The following is a 26,421-nucleotide window of genomic DNA, read 5'->3' as shown; positions in this document are numbered from 1 at the left end:
CTGTATTGTGCGTGAGAACAGGTTTCAGGAGCAACTAACTGCAGCAGAACCAACTTGCACTACTTGTTCAGCACTGGAAACAGCTTTCTGAGCCAGCCTACTTTAAAAGACACCAACACATGAATTTCATCTTGCATTACCTTTTCTAAAGCACACCATGTAACATCTGCTGTAACCTCCTAGGGATACCCTGTACCCTGCTAGAAACCTGATGCAGATGGCAGGAGATTGCTGCAACCTTTTCAAAGGATTGCCAGCCCTGACACTTTTCCAGCCTAGCCTAGCCTGTGCCTTAAAGTCTCCTCCTTTTAAAATCCTTGGTGAGCACAGGTACAGGTGTTGACCATTTCACATGGGGTTCTGCTCCCAGGCCTCACATGCCCTGCCTTGCCCCCATTCTGCCCTCTTCCACGTCCAGAAGGACCTGCACACCAATTGGACAAACCTAAAATGGTTGCTGCCTGTACCCTTTTCTTCACAAAAAATGTGAGTGTGAATGTCATCACCAGTCATTCAGGAACAGTCTAGATTCTCACCTGTAAAATATTCTCCAAATTCCTGCTCCAGTTTCATGGCTTTGTCAAATACCTTGTTGGCTTGTTCGTATGTCTGCCTCCGGTTCATCTCCCTGCCAGCCCAAATGGAAGAGACTCAGTACAAATACATGAGACCTGGCACAAGCCCAGGCACATTTCTGGCCACTGTGTAAGAGTGCAAAATCCAAAAATAGGCTTGTGTACAGCTCCACTGGCAATGCTGCAATTGAAACAAGTCGCTTGAAGCTGTAAGTCTTCAGTTCAGGGATAGGTAGCCTGAACAGAAGATGATGTTGGTCTACAATTCCCATTAGCCCTTGCCAGAACACCCAGTGATCAGGAATTATAGTTGTCTGTGGAAAGCTTTCCTTTCTAAGGTGGGCCTATCAGTGGCTGGTACAGGAGATTCTGGAATCCCAACAGGCAAGCGCTGTGTTGAAAGAGCATGCAGTGCCCCCTAAGCTGACCCAAGTGCAGAAGAGGCAGCCACTTTCTCTTCATGGCATCCCCTTTTCCCCACTGCGTGTACACACACACACACACACACACACACACCCTCCAACAGCAGGCAGGATAACAAATATTCACAGCTGCCATACTACTCACATGAGTGCTTCGATGGATTTTGGCTTGATGAAAATGGCGATTGGGTACAGTTGTGCTTGCTGCAACCTCTTGATGGCATTGCCAGACACATCAAGGATACAGTGCTTCCCCTGCAGTACCGAGGGTGCCAGTTATTACCAAGCCTTTGCTAAGCAGTTTCAACAAGCCCCCACAAACAAAAATCCCACTCTAAGATCACAACACACGCCCTGGTCACTAGGTGAATATAGCTACATCAAAAATCAGATCATGTCTGGGTCACTCTAGGGCTGGCACTCTCTTGCATGCAATAACCTCCTGAACCTGCAACATCAGTCCCAAAAGGGCCTCAGTGTTTTATTCCCAATTAAAAGTGATGCTTTCAAGTGTCCCAAGCCCACAATAATTTAACTTGAATGTATTGCACTTTGTGCTAGCGGCTCAGTCACAGGGCAGAGAGAACTCATGAACAGTACCTGAGATGCTATGACAGAAATCCTAAGGAGGTTGCAGCCACAGCTATCACATGTTGTCCTGGACACAGTTACTTACCCGTTCTGCTACAGCCCGCACAGACTGAATACTGGTCCCATAGAGATTGTCATTGAACTGCCCAGCCTCAATAAACTTGCTGTCTTGAATGTCCTTCTCCATCTGCTCCCGGGATGCCACAAAGTGGTAATCCTGCCCATCTACCTCATTCTCACGCCTAGGCCTGGTAGTGTCTGGAATAGAACATAGCAAATCTGGAATGCATCAGCCCTTTCTGTTGCTCAGGGAGCAATGTCCACAACTATGGGCTCAGAGTCCCCATCTTCACAGGCAAATTAACAGGTATGGCTAACTTTGGCTGTACAACCCAGCATCTGCAGTATGTTGGAAAAAAGAAGGACCAACTAACAGCAGAATCCTGGCTGCCATGTTGAGCCCTCTCCATCCCTTCTCATTCAAGTATTCAAACAGGGTGCAGGGCTTACAGCCATTGCTCAGGTGCAAGTTTCTCCATTTCACTTTGAATTAACCCATGCTAGGCTATCCCAGAACACTCTTCTCCCTGCAGGGGACCAGCACTTACGTGGCACACAGGAACCAAATTTGTGTGGGAACTCTGAGATGAGATCATCATTGACTCGGTCTTTCGTGGGTCCCAGAACGATCACTGGTCTCGCATAGTGAACTGTAAACATAGCCACAAAGATATGAGGGAGCCTTAAAGTGTAGCCTCAAGTCAACTCTGAAAAAACTACCCAGGAAAAGCAGAGCAGAGGAACATGAGAGCTTCCACTCATTGTAGTGCAGCAAGCTTTTCTTTTGCCAACTTACTTTCTTGCCGGGTCACAGGTTCATATGACAGAATTGTGTCCTCTTGCCCTTCTGAAAGAAATGGAGAGGAAACAGTCAGCCTGTGCTGCAGATGTCTTTGCAGCAACAACCTCCCACCCACCCAAAAGTGGCAGGAGCAGAGTGGCAAAGCACACACAATTCTCAGGTACAAAGCTGCATTTCTCTACAACGATTAGTGAGAAGAACTGCCTTCCCTACAGTATGTACTTCTCACCCTGCTCCAACTTTAGAGGGAAGAACCTCTGAGAGAAGCCATCTTCCAAAGGATGCTATCCCCAGCACTGAAGGGCAAGTGCCCTAGAGGCACACATTCCAAAGCCTGCAAAAATAAATGCAGGCAGCAGCCTCTGTACCAAGGGAAATGGGCATCATCTTTGCATCCAGTTCAGGATTACCCAGTTATCAGACCGAACTTTTAGCAACATTAGATTCCACCAATATTTGCAAGATGGTATCATAATTCCACAGGGACAGTATCTGAATGGGAACTACTTAGCATTCAGGCCCTAGAACTAAAAAGAAAATGCAGAGTTTGTGGCTTTGTGGAACCTATCCATCTTACATCCACACACACAAATACATGGTTGAAGATTTATTCTAAGTTCTGTTCCAACACATGTTTGGAGACCTAGCTCTAAAACAGCCCTGAAAGGGGTGGGAAAACAAGTCTTGTCCTCCAACACAGAGTGAAGCAAGCAGAGGATCTTGAGGGTTTGCATGCAGAAAGTATGGGACAAAGGGGAGGGACACTTACTGGAACTACTCTCGCTGTCACTGGTGTTTGATGTCACGCTCTCTGCAACCAAGAAAGAGACCCTGATTCAGTACAAACAGATGCAACAAGAGAAGACAAACACCAACTGATGATGACAAGAACAGGGGTGGGGTGGGGTGGGAGAGAGAAGAACAGTGCAAGGGCAAGCTGAACAGATAGTTAGTACATGCTCTAAGTCCCCACCTTATGGTAACTTGGTGCATTCTTTGAGGAAATATTGTCTCCCCTACTCTCTAGAAGCAAAAAGATTCATGGATCTCTTGCCAAGACAAAAGTGCAACACCACATATATCCTGCCACCCCCAGTAGCTCATCCCCAGCAGGTGTACACAGGGGACCCCAAGCACAGGCACGAGAAGCTCAGACATACAATCCTGTTTCTAGTTTGCTTCCTTTTCCTAGTCATTAAGGCACAATCTTATCACTGAGAGTTACAAGAGGGGGTTGGGAAAAGGAAAGGTAGGTGCTGGCAGAGCAGGCAGGTGAAGACAAGACAAAAAACTACAGGGCTGCCCTAAGATACTGCAGGCTGAGGGATTCCCATTTCTATGGCATGGGTGAAAAGGGGCTCTCAGACAATGCCAACAGGGCAGAAAGCAAGGCTTCATCCACTTAGGATTTCCTAACACCAGGACCTCCTTTCTGCCTTGCCAACATCCTTCCCTAGAACTTGCTTGCAAGTAATCAGGAAGTCCTGGCCCGTTTACTGTACTCCTCACTGCACTCTAGTGGTGAGCTGTCTTTTAGGGACAGGTTCACAAAGCCTATTCACTGGCCACAAGCTAGAAGTGGGCTCAGTTCTCTTGCTCCATAACAGGCTACGGCCCACATGATGTTCAGAAGTGGCCATGGTCTGACTGGGCTCAAGGATGGTGTGGCTGCTCCAAGCGCAGAAGCTTGTTTCCAGTCACACACATGCTAGCAATGAAAAGTGATCATGTGCAGTGAAATTTCACTTACTCAGGTTCTTTGCGCCATAATAATCGTCACTTAACCCAGGGAAGTCCTGATTCACAGCCAGCCAGAAGTGGGAGAGGGGAGAGAAGAGAAGAGAAGAGAAGAGAAGAGAAGAGAAGAGAAGAGAAGAGAAGAGAAGAGAGAGGAGGAGAGGAGAGAAGAGGAGAGACAGAGCCAGGACAGCATTAGTGACAGGAGTGCAGAATGGCAGAGAGCTGCAATAGCAAGTGAAGTTAAAGCTCCTGACCAACACTTTCAAAGATCCTCTCTGCCCCAAACCCTCTGGGCATTCAGAATTTCCTGCCCAAAGCTCTAGCTCAGCCACCTCCCGAAGGCCAAGACTACTCAGTTTCCCAACACATTTTAGCACCAATGTCTCTGGGTATTTCTGAGTCCTACTTAATACTGCTTAATACTAGATGATCTAGTCCAGAGATGGGCAACTTGTGACTTTTCAGGCGCTGCTGAACTCCCAACTGTCATAATCTCTGACCACTAGCTATGCCAGTTATAGCTGACGGGAGTTCAGAGTTCAACAACACCTGGAGAGCCACAGGTTTCCTACCCTTGATTTAGTGAATGCCTCAGACAAAGGGGTGCTTCAGCAGAATCACTGACAGAGAACTGCAAAGAGCAGCCACTTCTCTGTGGAAGAAGCAGAGTATAAGACCCTGTGTTTTTGAGCCACCAGACTAACCAGGTCAGTGTCACCAAACTGAGTCCCTTGTTCTTCCAAAATTCTCCTGGGCAACTGGTACCAAGAGGCATGGACTCCAGCAACAAGCCCAAGAAAAACACTGACAAACAGATGGCTTTGTCCATTTCATTCATTTCCCCCATTAATCCACACTTGCCACTCTTAATTCTACAGCTGACTGCAGGTATCAGCATGAAACTGTTTGTAGATGAACAATACAAGAGGAAGGAGCTAGCCCCAGATATCAGCCCTGTTCCACAAAGCGCAGACTGTGAAGACCTCTTGCAGAACTGGAAGCTTTTCCAGGCATTTCAATACACACTCTGGCTCCCACAAGCCCAGCATTTGCAACCAAGCTTTTTGATTGCTGCTTTTCTTGCAGTGTCAATGACAGGAGAAGGCACGCTGGCCCGTGCCAGTATGTATGCGTTACATGCAGAAGGTCCCAGTTCAAGTTCCTGTATTTCCTCATTTAAAGAAAAAGGATGCAGGTGAAAGGAAAGTCACTGGAAAAGCACTGCCAGTCAGAGTAGACAATACTGGGCTAGATGACAAATCATTTGTCCTGGAATAATTCTGCCTCATATGAAGGCATTAAGGTAGGTTAATATTAGAGACCATGACACAGGGGCAGCCAAGCCACACGAGCCTGACAGCAAACACAGGGCAGTTCTTTCATCAGTGACCTGTTCCCATATATATGGCATTAAGAGAGTGTTCTCCATTAAGTCACATGTACTTTACAAGACTATTGCTGTTTTAGAGAGTGCCTCAGTAGCCCAAATTATGCAACCTTTATGTATTACACTGGTGCACATCTTTTTGCCTGTTGGCTCAATCTATTTTGCATCACAGGGCGGAGAAGGGAGGTATGCTGGCAACCAAAGCCCTGCATTTTCACCAGCAACTTCTGTGATACCCACAGGACTGGGCTCTCCAAAAACACCGGTTGGAGCAAGCTGCATTACTGTATCCTATACAGGCTTTTTGGCCTATGACAGTAGAGAAGGGAGAATGTTGGTCAGTCACCAGAAAGTTAGGAAAAGGTGGCATACTCAAGAGGTTGGCAGATCCCCTATCAAAGGACACAAGTTTCATGGGTGGTCTGGAAGCATAACTAGTGCAGATAAGGTAAGGGAGAGCAAGCAACAGTGACTGGGGATACCAGGAGCAACTGGCAACCTCTGCTACACCAGTGCTTGTTTCAACTTGACGACAGCAGGGAACAGAACACTTCTTGGACTTGCATCATCTCTCAACACAGGCAGGTGAACAGCAATGCTCACTCCAAGGGGCTGTTCATGGCCTTGGGGAAGCTGAGGCCTTTCTGGATAGTGCAGTCCCCATTGCAGTGCCGAATCCAGCAAGGCCTCACTACCACAGGTGCTGGAACAGTACTTCTTGTGAGCAGCATGCTGCTCCTTGGCCACAGGAACCTCCCAAGCCAGAATTTGAGCAGGGCAGCTGCTACTTACGGTCCTGTACGCTGCTCTCCTGAGCCATGTTCTCTTTGCTCTTGTAAAATGGGAACTTTCGAGAGAGGCGGAAACTCTTTTTACGTTTCGTTTTGATCGACTGTGAAGAAGATGGAGATGGAAGGAGGGGGAAGAAAGAAAAAAACAACAAAAAGAACAAAAAGAACAAACAATGGAGTTTAAAGCATGCAAGAAAAAATAAAATGAAAAGGCAATGATGATCAGTGTCATGGAAGCTACCCCCTCAAATGAAATAATGGAAATTACATGTAAACGGGAATAAGAGAAAAATTACGTGCAGAGAAAAATGGGGTTTAGGGATGGTGGAAGATGACTAACCAATCAGCATTTCCACAGCAACAAAGATGTGTCCCTTATGGCCCAACCCTTGCATCACCAGAAGGGTCACTAACACTTCCCTGTCTGTGGCTTCCCCACCACTCAATATATTCATAGTCCCTGCATTCCGTCAACAACTTTGAGCCAGTTCTAGTGCATCTGCGGTTGGCAGTCAGTAATGTAACCTGTGCCATGGGGAACAAAAGCAGGATGCTGCAAGACTAATGGGGCAGGGCTTTAGGCTTTATCTTCATGTCCGAGGACAAATCAGGTCTGAGGAGTTCCAGTCCACAAGTTTTTCTTAAGGATGCTCCAGCTACCAAACTTAGGCTCAAATAATTCCACCAACCCCTGATCTAGATTAACTGTTGTACCACCTTGGACAGTGCATGATTACATTTATTAAGTTACCTCATTAACCATTCCTGCGTGCCAACCCTCCCCCCCTTGAATAGCACTTACCCGATTGGACTCTATCATTCCAGTTCGGGCATGGAACTTCACAGTTTTCAACCGTGCTCTTTCCTTCTTTTCCACTCTGATTACATCAAGAGAAAAAGATATTATTACATTCAAGTGTGGCTCCCCGCACACCACTGATCCTTGTTCCCTCCCCAGGACCCATTTCTTTCTCAGACAATGAGTGGTTAGCTATTCTTCCTACCAGGTCTGCGGTTCTACATTAGATGGGGCAAAGTTTACAGCCACAGCCATTCTCTGTGATGGGTAGCACCTTCCCTGCCCAGCAGGACATGAAGAAATGTTCACTTTGCTTGCCATAAATCAGTGAAGAGCCAAAAAAAAGGCCACCCCTCCCTGACTAGCTACTTTTAGCAGGCTATTTCAGGCACACCTGAAAGATAGCAGGCTGGCCACGGGTGGGCAATATCAGCTGGGATCTAACTCTTATTACAGAATGAACACTCACCTTTTCTTGCTGGGAATGACGCCAATTTGCTCGCTCTCTCCATGAGGGGTCACAAGCCTCGCCTGCCACCACTCATCATCTGAGGCATTGATCACATGCAAGATGTCCCCATAAGAAAAACTCAGTCCTTGACTGGGCAAGCAGCTGTCCCGAGTTCGGTCATAGTCAAAAAGGGCTCTGTACAGGAATGAAGAACATTCGGAGTATAGGATGATGCCTTTGGCAAGTCAGATCACTGATTCACCTAGTTCAATACTGTCTACACAAGGAACCTCAGAACTGGGGGCCAAGTGTAGCCCCTCTCCATATTGTTCTCAGGATTCTTACTTGGTCATGCTTCATGTCCTGCTTGAGTGCCGTTGCCTGGCTGGAATGCATCTTGTGTGGCTGGAATGCAGCCTACTGTATTAAACTAGGACACTCTGAGCTACTTTTCTCTGGCCCTGCCCGCTACTGGCATGTGGCTCCCATCCTTATGCGGGAACATGGCTCTGGGGCTTTAAAAGGCTCCCAAGCCCTGGGAACCAAGCTGCAGCACTACAGGGTTTCAGGCAAGAGTCTTTCTGAATCCAACCTGGAGATGCTGGGAAGAAAACTTGGGGCCATCTCCATACAAAATGTGGGCTCTACCACTGAGCTAAGGCCTTCCCTTCAGTAAGATCTCAATTGCGCTCAGGTCTTTGTTTCTCATAAGCTCTCATTCACACAAGATTTTTGTAACTGGACACCTTGAGACATATCCATATACCAAGTAAAACTATTTATGCCCCACAATTATGTCAGATAATTGATTTATTGCTCAGATAAGCCTGAGGTCCAGCACACTTCCCATCGCAGCTCTGCATTCCAATGTCCACATCTGAGCATAGCAGATATATTATATTCTCAATATTATCTGAGAAATTATTCAGGTTTTATTGTGCAGCAGCTGAGTAGCTGGCTGGAGAAAACAAGCAGGCAGCAGTGGGTTAACTCCTCCAATTCAGAAGGGCAGTACAGCTGAATGAGCCAACTTTCTGGAATGGAATTGTGGCCCAGTGTCTGTTCTAGAACAGTACTTCATGCTGGCTCTCAGTGTTAAAATTAAGATTTTTACTTTAATTATCTTGAAAAACCATAATATTCAGCAGTCAGAGTGTTAGCTAGCCCATTTGGAAGAAGGAACTGCCATAGCCAAGCAACAATTGCAAATTTGCAAAGTGCCTCCATTGAGCACTACACATAGCATTCAAGCAAAGCGCTGTCAGAGGGCTTTCCACAGAAGCACATGGCTGGAACTGTTTAGCAAGTCCATCAAATAGGCTCCAGCTATTGACACTGAATTATGTATATATTTAATTATTCTGTATCTTAAGAATGTTGTACAATTGCTTTTTATGTTTTGTAAACTGCTGAGAAACAATCTGTGCATTAGCAGTTTGTTGACTCTGCCACGGGCAATACAGCTCTAATTCAAAGAGGATAACCAAGAAGCTGCTCTGAAACACTGGATTTCAAGTACAGTGGTACTTCGGGTTACATATGCTTCAGGTTACATACGCTTCAGGTTACAGACTCCGCTAACCCAGAAATATTACCTCGGTTTAAGAACTTTGCTTCAGGATGAGAACAGAAATCGTGCAGCAGCGGCGCAGCGGCAGCAGGAGGCCCCATTTGCTAAAGTGGTGCTTCAGGTTAAGAACAGTTTCAGGTTAAGTACGGACCTCCGGAACGAATTAAGTACTTAACCCGAGGTACCACTGTATCAGTGAGTTTCTCTAACAGCTACAAACCTGTGGCTTTCAAAGTCTGCAACTTCTATTTGTGTTCTCCAAAAGTGGTAGAACTGACTATTTACCGTATTTTTCGCTCTATAGGACGCACTTTTCCCCCTTCAAAAATGAAGGGGAAATGTGTGTGCATCCTATGGAGTGAAGACGCCATAGCCCCGCAACCCTCTCCCGGCTGGAGAGGTGACGCGCGGCTATGGCAGGAGCCTCTATAGCCGCGCGGGGCTAAAGAAGCCATAGCCCCGCAACCCTCTCCCGGCTGGAGAGGTGACGCGCGGCTATGGCAGGAGCCTCTATAGCCGCGCGTCACCTCTCCAGCCGGGAGAGCGCGCGCGGGCTAAAGAAGCCATAGCCCCGCAACCCTCTCCCGGCTGGAGAGGTGACGTGCGGCTATGGCAGGAGCCTCTATAGCTGCGCGTCACCTCTCCAGCCGGGAGAGCGCGCGCGGGGCTAAAGAAGCCATAGCCCCGCAACCCTCTCCCGGCTGGAGAGGTGACGCGCGGCTATGGCAGGAGCCTCTCCGCTGCACCTTTCCGCTGCTCCCTGACCTGCTCTTTGGGGCTGGTGGTGGGCTTCCCCCCGCCAGCCCCAAACAGCAGGTCGAAAGGAACCTGAAGCCTGGAGAGTGAGAGGGGTCAGTGCACACCGACCCCTCTCGCTCTCCAGGCTTCCAAGGTAGCCGCCTGAACGCACCTTAAACGGCACCTTGTTTTAGAGCGGGAAAACAAGAGGGGGAAAGTTCTCCCCCTCTCTGCGCAGCGCCTCCTGCCGCTTCGCTGAAGGGGCGCTGGGCAGAGAGGGGGAGAATTTTTTTTTCTTGTTCTCCCCCCTCTAAAACAAAGTGCGTCCTATTGTCCGGTGCGTCCTATGGTGCGAAAAATACGGTATTCTGCCAAGCAGGATGATCCAAAGTTCTTTTCCACCCTGTCCTAGGACTTCAGTGGTTATACCTTGCCCAACAGTTTAACAATCTTTAGGGTGCTGTCATTTCCAGAATTCCACTTTCTCCCCACTAAAGGGGCCGCTTTCTGCTATACTGTATTCTTTGAAAGGCAGACTCCTACCTGCTGTGGTCTCCTGCAAGTACCTTTAGCATTCTCCCGGAAGGAGGGAAGGCGAGAGCCCATGTTGGACTTAGGGATTTATTTGCTGTACTGGGTAAAGCACCTAGGCAGTACCTCAGCCAGGGTCCGTATGTGCACTATGAGACTGTCTTGCAACCCAACACAATTTTTCAACAAGCCTAGTAATTACCACTACCTGCAGCATGACAGACCATTCCAACAGTTTCAGTTAAAACCTGCTCGAAACTACCCCACCCGGAAGGGTTGGGCAGGTTAGCCCAAGTGCAAAAGGACTTGCAGAATGCTGTCTCAATCACAGGAGCAATCAAGAATGTTACACAAGCTAGCTTAACAGTTAACAAGAAGCCCTTACAGCACAGGCAATCTATCTTTATAAAGGCAAACTATGTGAGCTGAAAGTGTCCATGAAGGTGGGGAGCTCCAGAAGACATATCCATCAGCAGCAATGAGCAACAAACCAGTTGAAACCATCCATGTACTTCAATGAGCCAACAACTCTCAGCTACAAAACTGGCTTGTGCTTTACGTAACTGGATCAGATTGCTTAAGTTTGGTATCTCCCCCAAAGTTAGGGAAGACACAAGTCTCTGAAATCCTTGTGCCCAACAACTCTTCCTGAGGCAACAGATTTGTTAGCCTCTTACAGGCATAGTGTCAGCAAGCAAAGAAAAAAGAAACAAAGGAATAGCTCTGCTGCTACAGGCTCATCTTGTCCCTCCTTACCTAGCTGTTCTGTCCAATTAGCTGCTCAAAGCAGTTATCCTGTGACAAACAGAGAAGTGGCAGCAGACAAGTCACAGAAGACTGCACACATAGGGTAAATCATAGGTAGCCTGCTGACCTCAGCAACTTTGTATTTTATTTAACAAGATTTACATATCACTTAATCAACAAAAAGCCTGTTCACATAAAATATTCATTATAAATATAAAAAAGTTAAAATCAAGCTGACCTATTACAAAAAAAACCCCACACAAAATATAAATAAAACAAGCAGTTTTAAAACAAACATAGAAAATAAATTATGTGTTAAAATTACCTGCCTGTTTTTTAAAGCAGGTGCCAAAATACTGCAAAGCTGCCTGCCTAATAGTAATACTTTTCTCATCTAAAAATGGCTTTCCTTCCAGAAGGCAATAGCAATCCAACTCCTTTTCTTTCTACAGATAGCAAGATACAGAGGCAGATTTAGGGGAGTGATTTGTTCGCACTAGGCACTGAGCCAAGATGGCACCATAACAATGACAACAACAGAGGGTGAGAAGCAGAGAGGTGGCACCAAATTTTGGTGTCACACAGGGCCCCATTGAAATTTAAAAGCCCAAGGTCCACCACTGCAACACACAGAGGACACACACAAGGAAAATACATATGCAGGGTGCTGCTGAAATTTTAAAGGCCAACACCCACCACCGCAACACACACAGGACACACACATGGGAAATACAGACTAATATAGCATGGTGTCACAGAGAGGTGACAAAGGCTAAATTCAATTTAGCTACACAGTGTCTTGGCCTAAAGGATGACACTCAAGGCATGTAGCAAACTCTCCCAGCACAGCCAAGCCACTGCTGAGTGTGCTTGAGCCGTGAAAGGTACTGCTACCAATGAAAAGGCAACATGTGCCAGTAAAATCTTTGGTCTAAAACAGGGGTCTGCAACCTTTAAGACAAAAAGAGCCACTTGGACCCGTTTCCGAAGAAAAAACAACTGGGAGCCCCAAAACTCGTCATTATAAAAATAACTTTTTTGTCACTTTTTAAAAATTATTTCTTTGTTTGACCCCTCAGAATTACTCCTCCTCATAGAAATAAACGTTAAATTAACAAGTTACCTTTTTGTGTGTGTGTGTTCTTCACTCCCCTTCAAAACAGTGACCAGCGTACATGCCCCTTACAATGTAGCGGGCGGGTGGGCGGGAAGGTGACGTCGGGACGGTGCGTGACTAACGCACGCACCACCCCCATGCGACGTCACAGCCAGTACAGCGCCCGCCACAGTGGGGAGTGTCGGGGCACACAATGCGCCTCCTCCCCTCACTGGTATCCGCCCCGGAGCCGCGGCAAAGGTGTAAAAGAGCCACATGCGGCTCCGGAGCCGCGGGTTGCAGACCCCTGGTCTAAAAGAACAAAGCTAAGCATCACAAGATACCGCCTTTTCCTGGAAAAAAGAGACTTCCAAAAAAATCAGACAGACCTTCTACTAGTACAGCACACTCAAAGAAATGTCCAGGAGGACCAATGTGTATTCATCTATGAGAAAGGGTGGCAACTTTACTTACCGGACATAGAGAGACCGCTTTTCACTTGTCCGAAGAGAGCCAGATCCTGAACTCATGCTGCTGTTCATCATCTGTTCTCTGAGGTCATGGATCTTAGACTCAAAACGGCTGTACTCTGCAAGAAAAATGATGCTGGTGAGTTCAGGGAGGAAACAGGCATACAACACCTTTGCTCACCTCGTGTCCCCATTCAATTAAGCACAATATATATTTTATCTGCAAGGGACCAGAAAGAAGCTCCAAAATGCACATTGTGAAGACAGTTCACATTAGCTATCAAGGGCCAACTGAGATCTGGGCCTAGAAAGCTGCAGATTGTATAAGTCGGATCATGGCATTCCTGCTCAATAGTGCAAAATACATATAGATGTGCTAGAGAGACAGCTCACAGTGACCAACCTTCATGATGAATGTTGAGCAACTGAGTATCAGATTCATGGTACAATTGTATCTGTGCACTCAAAAACCACACAAAAGGGCAACTAAAGTGATTGAGGGGATGGAACACCAAATGAAGAAAGGATAACTGATTTGGAGCTTTACAATTAAGGCGGCGCATGACAGTTTAAAACATTGTGGGTGGTATGAAGAGAACACTGAGTTTTTTCTTCCTCTCACAATACTAGAACTCAGTCACCCAATAAAAAATAACTGACAGCAAGTTCAGTACAGGCTGTAGAAAGTACTGTTTTCATACAATACATAATTAACTTATGGAATTCACAGCTACAGAAAGTGCTGATGGCCAAAGATTAGCTGGTTCATAACACCTCCATTTTCAGAGGCAGCAAGTGTCTGAACACCAGTAGAAGAAGGGCAGCTGCACTCATGCTCTGGTAAAGAGCTTTCTCAGAGAGGTGGGCCTTTGGCTTTGCGCTCTGAATTCAACGCTGCATCCTCTTTTTCTAGGAAAAATAATTATGCTCTATATAAGTACCTAGTATATATAGTTGCTAAATAAAAGTTAAGTAGTAGTAGCAGCAGGTGCACACTCAGCGTACAGAGAACTTTGGTAAGGGGCTGAATAGAGATTGTGAGGGGTTTTCTTCAGAGTGGGCTAATTTAGCAGAATAAATACCCCTTTAGAAGATGTGCAGAAACTGAAAGCTGTATATATTCCACTTTTATACAGTTTCCCCTGCCTGCAGTAGGAGACAGCTTCCCACTGCTCCTGGGAGGCACAGTCATTCTCCAACAGCATATACAGTGGTGCCTCGCAAGGCGAAATTAATTCGTTCCGCGAGTTTTGTCTTCTTGCGATTTTTTTCGTCTTGCGAAGCACGGTGTCGGGAAAGTTTTGGAAAAGCTTCAAAAATCACCAAAGTCTTTAAAAACCTCAAACAAGGCTACCACACCGCGTTCTATGAGTTGCTCCTCGAAGTCAAGTCGCAACTGTATTAACGGTGTTAAGAAAAAGGAAACAAACTTGCAAGACGTTTCCGTTCTTCGTCTTGCGAAGCAGCTCAAAAAACCCTTTTGTCTAGCGAGTTTTTTTGTCTTGCGAGGCATTCGTCTTGCGAGGTACCACTGTAGGCTAGACCATTCAGCTTCCAAGATTCTTGTGCATGGAATTTCACAGAATTGGCTATCTGGCACAGACAAAAGCCTAAGAATTTTGACTATTTTTTTTTAATAAAAGCTTTCTAACACTGGCAGTGGTTCTAGGGATTATCTAAACCAGTGGTTCCCCAACTCCCCCCTCCCAGACCAACTGATAATTGTTGGTGGCCTTAGCAGAAAATATAGATTTTTCTGCCTTTTGTAACAATTCTAATGTGCTGTGTGCTGGATGCTGTATGTTTTTTTTTAACAGCATTTTTACTGCTGCTTTTGTTTCTTAAATTGTATTTTATTATATTACAGTATACATTCCACAGAATTCAAACTGTAATACTGTTGACACACATCTTGTGCTTAGGTCACGTTCCAGGGATAGCGCATAAAGTCAAAATTGCATATAGTTAATAAACAAACATACATACATCTTGGAACCACCCCTGAGTAAGCAATCTTACTTTCTTGAACTGGCATGTCAAATGGGTCTTATCCCCCAAGCAACAGAGAGAATTCTGAGTTGTTCACCCTGTTTACTGGGCTCTGGAAGGCTCTCACAAGATCTTGCGGGGCTGTCTGAGATCTCAGGAGAACTTGAAAGCCTCCCAAAGCCCAGTAAGTCATGACTCTTTCTGCACCAGGAAAACCCTGTGGAAAAAGAGCTTTTAAGCTCTATGCCTTCAGTGCATTTAATTTGTGCAATTTCAATCGGCCAGCCTCCAACCGCATAGTTGAAAGTGTATATGTTAAACACACATAAGTTGCAAGTTGACTATACAATACAAAAATAAAAGCATCAATAAAATACAGATAAAAATCAACATGAATCACTTAAAAATTCTCTTCTAAATATTGCTTCAAATGTACCATTAGCATTTTCTTCAAAACCTTAAATATGAAGGTCAAAAGATGCAAACAGCAACTGTATACAAAATCAAAAGCAGATTATCATCTTATTTGTGCTTCACACTAACCCCCCCCCCCCAATTATTCTGATTACAGGAGAAGTGTGTCTTTCCAAGCAGTTTACAAGCAACCTAGAACTAGCTGCATCCACATACAGTGGTACCTCTGGTTATGCACTTAATTCGTTCTGGAGGTCCGTTCTTAACCTGAAACTGTTCTTAACCTGAAGCACCACTTTAGCTAATGGGGCCTCCCACTGCTGCTGCGCCGCAGCAGTGCAATTTCTATTCTCATCCTGAAGCAAAGTTCTTAACCCGAGGTACTATTTCTGGGTTAGCGGAGTCTGTAACCTGAAGCGTATGTAACCCAAGGTACCACTGTACAAAGAAACCTCCACTTCCTGCTTTCGAAACATCAAAGTAGCTTTGAGAAAACATATGGTATGTAGAGGCCAAACAAGAAAAAGTCACTCTTAAGCGTGGTGATGCCACTTGCATCCTCCAGGAATAGCATGGATTGTAGGAGAACTCCCAAACTGCAAACTTGGTTGCATACCTCTGACCAATCTAGATCAGCTGTTTCCTAATCCATCTCTCTGTCTTATGTTGTTATCTGGCTAAAATATTGTATCTACAGTTATGCAAGCACCAGAATAGGAACTTCTGGCTGTTTGCTGGGACATTCCATGGAACTCACAGAAATCACCACCAACTGTGAATATTTGCCAACCACAAGCATTTCTGTGGAGACAATACAACTTGCAACTGAAACTTCCACATATGCTTAAAGTACTGTATGTGCTATACAGTATTAGAAACTCAGATATAAGCTAGGTGCCAAATGTGGTTACAGTTGCCATAACAGAATACCTAGTTGCCATTTTTGAGCCAGGTGGCTCAAAAGTCCTATTTTTCAACAAGACTTTTTGGTTCCTGAAATTCATTCTAATTGTACATAAAATTCTATTCCACAGGTTGTGTTGCTCGAGTGCAAAACAGTCAAAATCCAAGGATTCCCCAGTCATGCACCTCCAGATGGTAGAGACGTCAGGCCCCATCCTGGTGCTTGGGCAGCTTCACTTGGTTGCAAGTGACCGACAGCCAAGTGCAAAATGTGCCTGGAAAAATGTTGAACGCTGGTGCTATGTGTAGAAAAAAAGAGTCTATAACCACTAGCCTGGCCATCTGAGCGGTCAAATAATGGAGTTGCTCAAATGACTAGTCAATATATTGCCAAATATTTTAAAATCATAAACAAGTTTGATAGGTATGCATGTTGTTTCAAAACAATGAATTATTTTATAGTATTTCCATTTCATCTTTCCCCCAAGCAGCTCAAGACAGCATAAATTATCCATTTAGAATGCCAACCACACCGTGAGGTGCAATACTGACCCAACACTGCCTAATCAGCTGCATGACTGATTTGAACCTGGTCCCTCTGATCTTAGTCCAACACTATTAGGTAGCAGCCTTTGCCACTGATGACTACTTGCAGTAGCGTTTGGAGATACCTGCTGCTATAGAAGGTGGCCAAAGACAGAAACTTTGATATGGTGACAGATTTGCCACCTACTGATGCAAGGCTAGGGGGCAAGCAGTCCTTGCTACAAAATGAAACTATAATAAGCTGACACAGTGGTATTCTTGGAATGTTTGACTGCAGTCAAGTAACAGGCAGTCAGGTGACAGGAAGAAAAACCCTAATATCCAGTTCAAACCATTACAGCTTTAGCAAGTACACAGTGTGGGTCTGCAGGATATACCCACTAAAATTTAGCCTGTAAAGCAGCCCTAAGGAAGGGGAAGAAGGGATAGCAAATGCAAAGCAAGTGAGCCACACTCTGCATAAGGTATCAAATAGCACCTGTTGACATACACTTTTTCTAGTCTGAATGGTGCTACTGGTCCATAGATTTACAGAACAAGTGTTACTGCTGGGTGCATAGTGGATCAGGTCCCAAAATCTTTTAAGTGTCACAGGTAAGATATTATGTCAAGATGACTACCTAGAAGGGAAGGGACTCAATCCTGATGGCAAGAAGGATCTATTGGGAAATGAATTAGGGGTAAAGGAACTGAACAGGAACTAAGTTGTGATGATCTGAGATAGGGTGCAAAATAAATTAATCCATTTATCTGGAAGATCTGGATGGGAAATTTGTTGGCTTGAATTCTGCAACACTGAGATTCTAAAATCTGAATTGGAATATATATACATACAGTACATGCACATATACTGTAGGAAAACTTTATGCGAATTTGTATCTATGGACCATGCCACAAATCTTTTAAGTACCTTGCAACACTCATGCTACAGAGACCCCGGCAAGTTTTCCTGGAAAGCAAATATTGACAAAGCACACCAGAACAGTCAATGTAATGCTTGCAGTCTCATGGACAACAGCCCCTAAACCTCTACAAACAAGAGGAATGGGAACAAAACCAAATGGACAGTACTGTTTGGGAACAAACTCTGATCAGAGCTGTGCAAATGCGATTAATGAGATTAATGTGTTTGAAAATAGCAAGGTTCACTGACCCCACTACCACCAACACACCCAGAATCTTACCCTACCATTGGTTTCATTGTTAAAATGGAGGGATTTTCTTCAACAGGGAAGAGGTAGCATGGATATCCTTGGCACACCAAAACTATGGCTAATAATGGCTTAGCATGAATGCATGATCACGCTGGTTCCCAAGAAGGCAACTGCGGCCACTTTGCTCTTCTCTGGGCTTTTTAAGTCAGTGCAGGATGGCAGCAGTCAAGGTTTGGTCTGGCAGGACATCTGAACCCAGGATTGTGGGTAACGTCTCTCCTCCTTAACCACAATCTGCAATCATAGGACAGACCTTGGCTACAGTAAGTGTGAGGTCCTAATGAAAAGCCACCACATTTGCGTGGTCATGTTAAGTCATATTTTGGCTTACTGAGATGTAAAGCAGGCAAGGCCTGGTTTTCACTAGGACAGCCCCTTTCCCTCACTATAACTTTGGGCTCTACCTTTCTCTCCAGAATTCTACCACATTCCTTCTTTCATTGCACTTACTTCTTCGTCAGTAGTTATTCACCCAGGCATAAAGTTGCTGCCACGAACAACTGATGCTAACTCTTATTTAAAGCTTGGTCATATTTAATATTTACATTAAACCAGGGGTCGGCAAACTAAGGTCCATGGGCCGGATCAGGCCCAAATGCCTTTAGGATCTGGCACGCGGACTGTCCGTGGATTGGCGTGGGGATTCTGTTCATTTGGGCTGCGCCATTTCCCCCCTGTGCCATTCCATCCCCCCACCTTCCTCACACACACCACGGCGGTGCTTCCTCACTCCCTCCTCCTGGCTGCTCCCCGCCCTGCCTAGAGGAGGAAAGGGGTCTGGGCTAAGCTAGCTGAGCGCCATTTTAAGGAGCCCCTCTCCGGAGCCAGCCCTTTCGCGCCTCTCATCTTCCCTCCGCTGCCGCCACCCTGGTGCTCCTGTGGGCCAGAGAGCAGAACGGATGAGCTCGCTCTGCCTACCCAACAAGAAGCAGCAGCAGCGCTGGTGGTGGCAGAAGCCCTAGGGAAGGTAAGCGCAGTGGCTGGGGCTGGGGAGGAGGACTACTTGCCCCCCTTGCCTCTTCTTCCAGCTTTCCCTCACTGGTGCCGCTTCTCCGGCCTGCCACAAGGTCTGAGGGACAGTAGACCAGCCTGCGGCTAATTTTTTTTGCCAACCCCTGCTTTAAACCATCAATTCCTGTGCTTCTGGCATCCATAGATATACAGCAATTTAAGCAGACCTTAATCTAAATGAATATCTTGTTTTATTTAAAGAAATTGTAACCTGCTCTTCAGCAAAAACAAAATAAAACAAAACCTCTCCCAGAGCAGGCTATAGATCACTACAGTCCTTGCCCTCAGGCTAACAATCTAGTACAGTGGTACCTCGGGTTACATACGCTTCAGGTTACATAATATGCTTCAGGTTACAGACTCTGCGAACCCAGAAATAGTACCTTGGGTTAAGAACTTTGCTTCAGGATGAGAACAGAAATCGTGCTCCAGCGGCGTGGTGGCAGCAGGAGGCCCCATTAGCTAAAGTGGTGCTTCAGGTTAAGAACACATTCAGGTTAAGAACAGACCTCCGGAACGAATTAAGTACTTAACCCGAGGTACCACTGTTTGCAAAAGCAAGAACCTTAAGTATCATATTGGCATTTCTTTTTGCAGCTCATTGAAAAACAGAAATCCTGTCTATGTAGCGTACAGGCAACATAGAAACTGAAAACTACTCTTTTCATTGAGTAAAGAAGAAGCTACTAAAAAGCAGTTTTTTCTCATATCTCCTCCTGCACCATGTGCATGCATGAAAACATGCCATAAGCAGTCACATCCATGCATGCGCATGCACACACGTGCACAGCCACAAATTTGGTGAACAGCCTTATTCTCATCTGGGTACCCAGTCAAGCACCTGTTTTAACCATGTTAAGAATAAGTAGGAGTATCTCTTCTCAAAATTATAACCTAAACGCTGCAAAATCAATTCCAGCTTCTAATGACCTCTATAGATTCTGCGCTAAAATTATTTGGCAAAAACTTGTAAACTAAAACAATCCCAACTCAGCACTAACTTGGTCCGTAGGCTTGTGCTGCATATAATAAAAGTTCTTATGCAAAATATCTAAAAAAGCAGACTGAAAATGTTTTTGCTATGGCTCACAACTGCAAAGAAATAGATGCAAAGTTTAGCATTTATGCTACTTATTTCTAATGCAGAATGTGACTAGGTAGGTTCCCTTGACCTTATGTAACTATCCACTTCCATTGTGCAATTTTAAAAAATTCCTTCGCTTTTATTCACATACTCCCAGCTGATCTTTCCTAAGAGTTTTATTTATTATATTTATATCCAGTGCTTAATACAAAGATCTCAAGGCAGTATACACTGTTCCTCACATCTAACATTTAATCCTTACAACAACCAGTAAAGTGTGATTTACTGGACGAAAGTCACCAACAGAGCTTCATGGCTGAGTGCAATTTTAAGCCAGTGTCTCCTGAATCCTAGTCCCACACTTTAACCCCAACAATACACTAGGAAATAATAAAGTTTGGCTAAATCATCATCTAGTTATATTTACTTGGATAGAAAAAGAGTAACAAATGTTTGAAAAAAGTAAACCTGTCAGCTCAAGTTTGCCAAGAATTATTGAAAAGGCATTGATCAAAGTTTGGAAATATACTAAACCTCTTCAGGTAATATAGTCTCTGTACCATTAGCTGTGTTAATCCCCATTGCTGTAGTAGGCCACGCAGGATTTTTTCCCCATGGTTGGAACACACCATTTATTTTTTATTTGCATTTTCAAAAACAGGAACATAGAGCATATTTAACCCCCTCCCCTCCCCCACTTACAACTTCGTACCAAATACAGCATGTATACATATACCATATGACTTCCCTTTCACCCTTTTCCTAGTTCCTTTGCTTTTCTACTACTCTGCATAATTCAACTCTTTTTAATCATCGTTTGTTATCTATCAAACATTTCAACTCTGCTGGTTTTACTCAAGACCTGCTAAGCTATGTATTTGTCTATACTGGTTCTTGAAATAGTCAATAAATATTGCCCATTCCTCATCTTCATTTTCTTTTATCCCGTTCGTCAGACCAGCCAGATCAGCATATTCGAACACTTTACATTGCCATTCTTCCTTAGTGGGTACTAGACTTGTTCTCCACCTTTGTGCCAATAATATTCTAGCTGCGGCAGTGGCATATAGTAGTACACTCTTTTCTTTTGGGGGGATAAAAGTTTCCTAATATGCCTTAATGATTTTACAGGACCACTACATGTGAATAAAAGATCCCTTAATTTCATTACACTTTCAACATATACCTTTTTCTTTTTTTAGACATTTTTGCCAATCTGGTGGGTGTTAAATACCATCTGTGGGTCATTTTCATCATATTTTCTTTTAGCGCATAACAAGGTGTAAAATTAATATTTATTTTCCACAACTTTCCCCATAATTCATAATCAATATTGTGACCCACATCTTGTGCCCACTTAATCATGCTCGATTTCACAAATTCCTCTTTAGTTTCCCACTCCAACAGCAGTTTGTACATTTTTTATAATACTTTTATATTTGTATCTTTTATACCTTTTATAATGGTTTCTACAAACCCCATCCTTTCTAAGAGTTTTATCATAAACAGGCAGGAGACGTTATCAAAGGCCTTTTCAGCAGACCATGTAGGATTCTAAAGCTGCACTATAGAATGTAATAGAACTGGTTAATGGACCTTTCAATAAGTGAAGAGAAAATGTTAATGGCTGTACACTACAGAAGTGGCACGTGTATTATCCCAACTTGATTACCCGCTTCAGGCTAATGTTACCATAGCTAAGATGCAGAGCCTCCAGATATGGATGGACTCCCAGCATCCCAGTGAGCATGCTCAATGGTCAGGAATGACAGGAGTTTTAATCCAATATCTAGACAGCCATAGGTTCCACTCCTGGTGTAGCAACTGTGGAATACAACTGGGTCTGAAGCAAGCATAACAGTAAATGAAGTTTTGAAAATCCTCTTAACCCGGGCTAAGATGGGACAGAATTTCCACTTGGTACTACCCTGATATCTAGCAGAGACTAGAACAGGCAAATGAGTTCAGCAGAGATGAAAATATGCTACCTTGCTCATGTTCAGAAAAACAGTCCCTGAATGACAATTCCATTGCTACCTAGTTTATCTATTCATAAACCCAAGCTAAGACTGACCACTCTCCTTCTGAACTGGCACATGAATAATTCCTGCTACAGAAAATACCACCTGCACTCTGCAGAAATAGCCAAGAGAAGGGTGGGGGAGGAAGTAGGTTTAACATTAACCACAGGCAAGTTTAGCATAAGCCTCTTACTGGTAACACAGCAGCTTCCAGAGATTCTTTCTACCAAACACGTCACTACTAGTAGTAGGTCCAATTCAGGTGTCAAGCAATATCCTTAAAAGTGCCACATAAAATTGGGCAGACATGGCTATTAACCTTCAGGTAAAGTAGTAAGAGTGCATGAGCCAGGAGGGACTCTTGGGCCCATTAATACATGCTAGCAACTGACAACTAAGCTTTTTAGAGTCACAGCAACTTAGAAGCAGCTTCCACAAAGACTCAGCAAGGGCTCCAAGGTCCTTATTCCATTCAGAATGGTTAAACAGAAATCTGGAGTTAAATAACCAGTATTCAGGCTCTGCAGTTTGGCAGGTGCTTTACTTCCAGGCCCTGAGGCACAGAATAGTGCCTGTTCTCAAAGCTTCGCAGAATCTAGTGGCAGGAAACAGGGCAAGCAGGAAAAAGGGGCAAAACCAACTCAATCCTACTGGATCCAAGAGCAAAGATTAGACAACACAGTGAAATGAAAGACTCGCTTCTATGGCTCCGGAAATCGCTTCTGCGCATGCCCAGATGCCGGAAATCGCTTCTGTGCATGCCCAGACACCAAAAATCGTTTTTTGTGCAGGTGCGATTTTTGGCGTCTGGGCATGTGCAGAAGCGATTTCCGGTACCGTGGGCATGCGCAGATGCGATTTTCGAAGTCTCGCTGTGCTGGTCCTGCCCACGGAGGATCTCCGCAGGAGTGATCCAGCCCATGCCCAGTAAGCCTTGCCAACCCCTGCTTTAAGGTATATATATGTTTCCTACAAACATTCCCAATCTTAATACTCCAATATAATAATAATTTATTATTTATACCCCGCCCATCTGGCTGGGCTTCCCCAGACACTCTGGGCAGCTTCCAACAAAATATTAAAATACAATAGTCCGTCAAACATTAAAAACTTCCCTAAACCAGGCTGCCTTCAGAGTAAAGAAGTCAGCACTGTGGGGAAAAAGTTGTTTATTGCTTTTGTGATGTACAGTCATGGGAAAAAGAAAGTGCACCCTCTTTGAATTCTGTGGTTTTACATATCAGGACATAATAGCAATCATTTGTTCTTTAGCAGGTCTTAAAATTAGGTAAATACAACCTCAGATGAACAACAGCACATGACATACACTGTGTCATGATTTATTCAATGGAAATAAAGCCAAGATGAAGAAAACATGTGTGAAAAACTAAGTACACCCTTACTGTTTCCAAAGGAATTAAGAGGCTAAGCAGCAGACAGGGGCTGCTAATCAAATGCCCTTGCTTAATTGATCATCAGCAAATATGCCCACCTCTATAAAAGCCGAAGTTTTATCAGTTTGCTGGTCTGGAGCATTCAGGTGTGTTTTAACACAATGCCAAGGAGGAAAGACGACACAATGCTCTTAGAGAAACAATTGCTGTTGCCCATGAAACTCAGAATGCTTCTAAGGCCATCTCCAACCTATTTTAAGTCCATGATTCTACAGTGAGAAAGATTATTCAAAAGTGGAAAACATTCAAGACAGTTGCCGATCTTCTCAGAAGTGGATGTCCCAGAAAATTCACCACAAGGTCAGGCCATGCAATGCTCAGAGAAATTGCAAAAAAAGAGTTATATCTCAGGCTCTACAGGCCTCAGTTGTCATGTTAGATGTTAAAGTTCATGACAGTATAATTGGATAAAGACTGAACAAGTATGGTTTGCTTGGAAGGGTTTCCAGGAGAAAGCCTCATCTCTCTAAAAAGAACATGGCTGCATGGATTTGGTTTGCAAAGTTGCATCTGAACAAACCACAAGACTTCTGGAACAATGTCCTTTGGACAGATGAGACCAAAGTGGAGATGTTTGGCCATAATGAACAGTGCCACGTTTAGCAAAAACCAAACACAGCATGCCAGCACAAGAGCCTCATACCAACTGTCAAGGACGGTGGTGGTGGAGTGATGATTTGGGCTTGTTTTGCAGCCACAGGACCTGGGAACTTTGCAGCCATTGACTTGACCATGAATTTATCTGTATACCAAAGTATTCTACAGTCAGTTGTGTGGCCATCTGCCCAGCAGCTGAAGCTTAGCTGAAATTGGGTCATGCAACAGGACAAGGATCCCAAACACACCAGCAAATCTGCAACAGAATGACTGAAAAAGAACAAAATCAAGGTGCTGCAATGGTCCAGTCAAAATCCAGACTTCAACCCAACAGAAATGCTGTGCGGGACCTTAAGAGAGCTGTGCATAAATAAATGCCAGCAAACCTCAATGAACTGAAGCAACATTGTAAAGAAGAATGGGCCAAAATTCCTCCATAACTATGTGAGAGACAGATAAAGGCCTACAGACAACAATTACTTCATGTTATTGCTGCTAAAGCTATTGAATCATAAGCAAATGAATCATAAGGTGCACTTTGTTTTTCACATGTGGCTTTTCCATTTTGGCCTTATGTGTTAAAAAAAAATCATGACACAGTGTATGTTGTTCATCTGAGGTTGTATTTGCCTAATTTTAAGACCAGCTAAGGAACAGATGATTGTTATTATGTCTTCATATGTAAAACCACAGAATTCAAAGAAGGCGCACCTTCATTTCCCCCACGTATAGTGTTGGAAACCTATTGCCTCAACAGCTATAAAATCAAGTTCACATTCTGAACTACTGCACAAGCTGCTAAAATCCTGTGGCACCTTGAGGACTGGAATGAAGCTTGTAAACACTCTTACTCCCCTGCTGCCTCTTGCATCTGCCATAAACTATGAGAGATAGCAGCAGCATGATGTGAAAGACTTGGTCTGTGAGGAGCTAACAACTGACTGAGTATGCAGTAATTTCTGCACTGGGATTATTTCTTCAGAGAGATACTGAAATCCAGAGATTCAACAGGCAAGGAGAAACTTGTATACACCTTTAATTATCCCTAGCAACTCTTGTCTGTTTTACTGTATTGTATTGTATTTAAAACATTTTGTAAGTTGCCTCAATAACTTTGGGCTGTGAACAAGGTAGAAGCCTCTCAAATGAGCAAAATGCAGGTGCTGGAACTTCAGTAAAAGAGAGCATAAACCTTCCAAACAGCAGTGAGCCTTGGGGAAGAGAGGGCAGAAAACTTGCATTGCACCCTTTTTCAACAAAAGGAAAATTTAACTCTTAGCAAATGCTTTCAGGGAAATAAAAAGTAGCCCAGTGCTGGTATCTTCTATCCATGGCCAAAAGCATGCTAAATGCTTCTGAAAGTTCAAAATGAGTTCAAGAACCTGGGTGTCATTACCCCAACCCAGTCAGGAGAAATCTGTTTGTTCCAAGGTCTTCAAAGCCTCAGGTTCCCCAGTGCTATTGGACTTCGAATCAATGGGGCTACTGTCCACATATCAACCCCCACACTTGCACAATGAGCCTTAGTTTTTGACACGATGGTTTTGTGTTTGCTGTAAACCCAACCCCCACTCTCCTACAGGATTTGTTTCTATGGTAAACCCAGCTAGTAAGGGAAGCAGTTGCTATATTAACCTCTAACTGGCTGCAAAGCTTCAGTATTAGGCTGAGCATCAAGCTGCATGAAGGTTTTTGTGAGAGCCAGGAATACATCATCCCACACTAACCACAGTAGTTTACTCACTCAGCTCAAGTTGACAGTGAGGTGCATTTTGACTGGGAGGGTTAATCTCTTCCTTTCTGCAGCTGACAGCATTTTAGCTGCAGGTTGCACACAGCAGAATAGCCACAAATGCAAGCCTGAGAAGCGAGCAGATTGAAAACCTCCTACCTCCAGTATACCATTTCATCATCAATGCTTGAAATGAATTGCCCACTGCGATAAAATTATAAAGGCAAAACTGTTAGCCTATCAGGCTGACACTGTATTGTAAGATAGCAGCAAAGAATAAATGAATCTTTTCCCTGAAATAACTGCAAGTTTCAATACAATTAAAAGATTAAGAAAATACTATCCTTATGACAGTTTTAGCCATACAGTACAAGATCCAGAAAAACAGAGATCATGTTGACTATCTACAGTGTCTATTCCTGATCAGTAAGCCTCAAAGCCTCACTTGGTGCCATATCTTATGTGCAGTGCCATTAGAATCACTACACCCTGAGGGAGGGATTGCAATTCCAAGGTAATGCCTGTGTCTTATGTTAGAAGACATATTTGTATCCTGCCCATCTTCTTTGAGAGGTTTAGACTAAAAACTATCCACTTAAAATTATTTTCACTTGGGATTTGCTAGCCATATCTAGCAGAACAGATAGTCCCACAGAGGTATCAGGATGTTCCTTCTACACTAATTT

The 26,421-nt window shown here is 44.3% G+C and overlaps 1 protein-coding gene across 12 annotated transcripts in view; it reads right to left on the bottom strand.

The window, feature by feature from the left end:
• The window catches only part of DLG3 (discs large MAGUK scaffold protein 3), a 116,636-nt gene that overhangs the window by 2,652 nt on the left and 87,563 nt on the right, over positions 1-26,421 (bottom strand). For 8 of the 12 annotated variants that reach the window (XM_080990064.1, XM_080990071.1, XM_080990073.1 and 5 more), the window contains 10 exons: positions 12,775-12,889; positions 7,637-7,813; positions 7,171-7,246; positions 6,370-6,469; positions 3,220-3,261; positions 2,445-2,495; positions 2,197-2,298; positions 1,674-1,846; positions 1,143-1,252; positions 537-628 (listed from right to left, as the gene is read on the bottom strand). In XM_080990064.1, the coding sequence (XP_080846190.1) occupies positions 537-628; positions 1,143-1,252; positions 1,674-1,846; positions 2,197-2,298; positions 2,445-2,495; positions 3,220-3,261; positions 6,370-6,469; positions 7,171-7,246; positions 7,637-7,813; positions 12,775-12,889 (1,038 nt within the window). Of the gene's footprint in view, positions 1-536; positions 629-1,142; positions 1,253-1,673; positions 1,847-2,196; positions 2,299-2,444; positions 2,496-3,219; positions 3,262-4,200; positions 4,247-6,369; positions 6,470-7,170; positions 7,247-7,636; positions 7,814-12,774; positions 12,890-26,421 lie in introns of all 12 variants that reach the window. The other 4 variants (XM_080990070.1, XM_080990067.1, XM_080990072.1 and 1 more) reach the window with 3 other exon arrangements.

Source organism: Podarcis pityusensis (genome assembly GCF_964106645.2).
Source record: "Podarcis pityusensis genome assembly, chromosome: Z".
In the NCBI taxonomy this organism is placed as follows: Eukaryota; Metazoa; Chordata; class Lepidosauria; order Squamata; family Lacertidae; genus Podarcis; species Podarcis pityusensis.
This window is presented reverse-complemented; position numbering and strand designations above follow the sequence as displayed.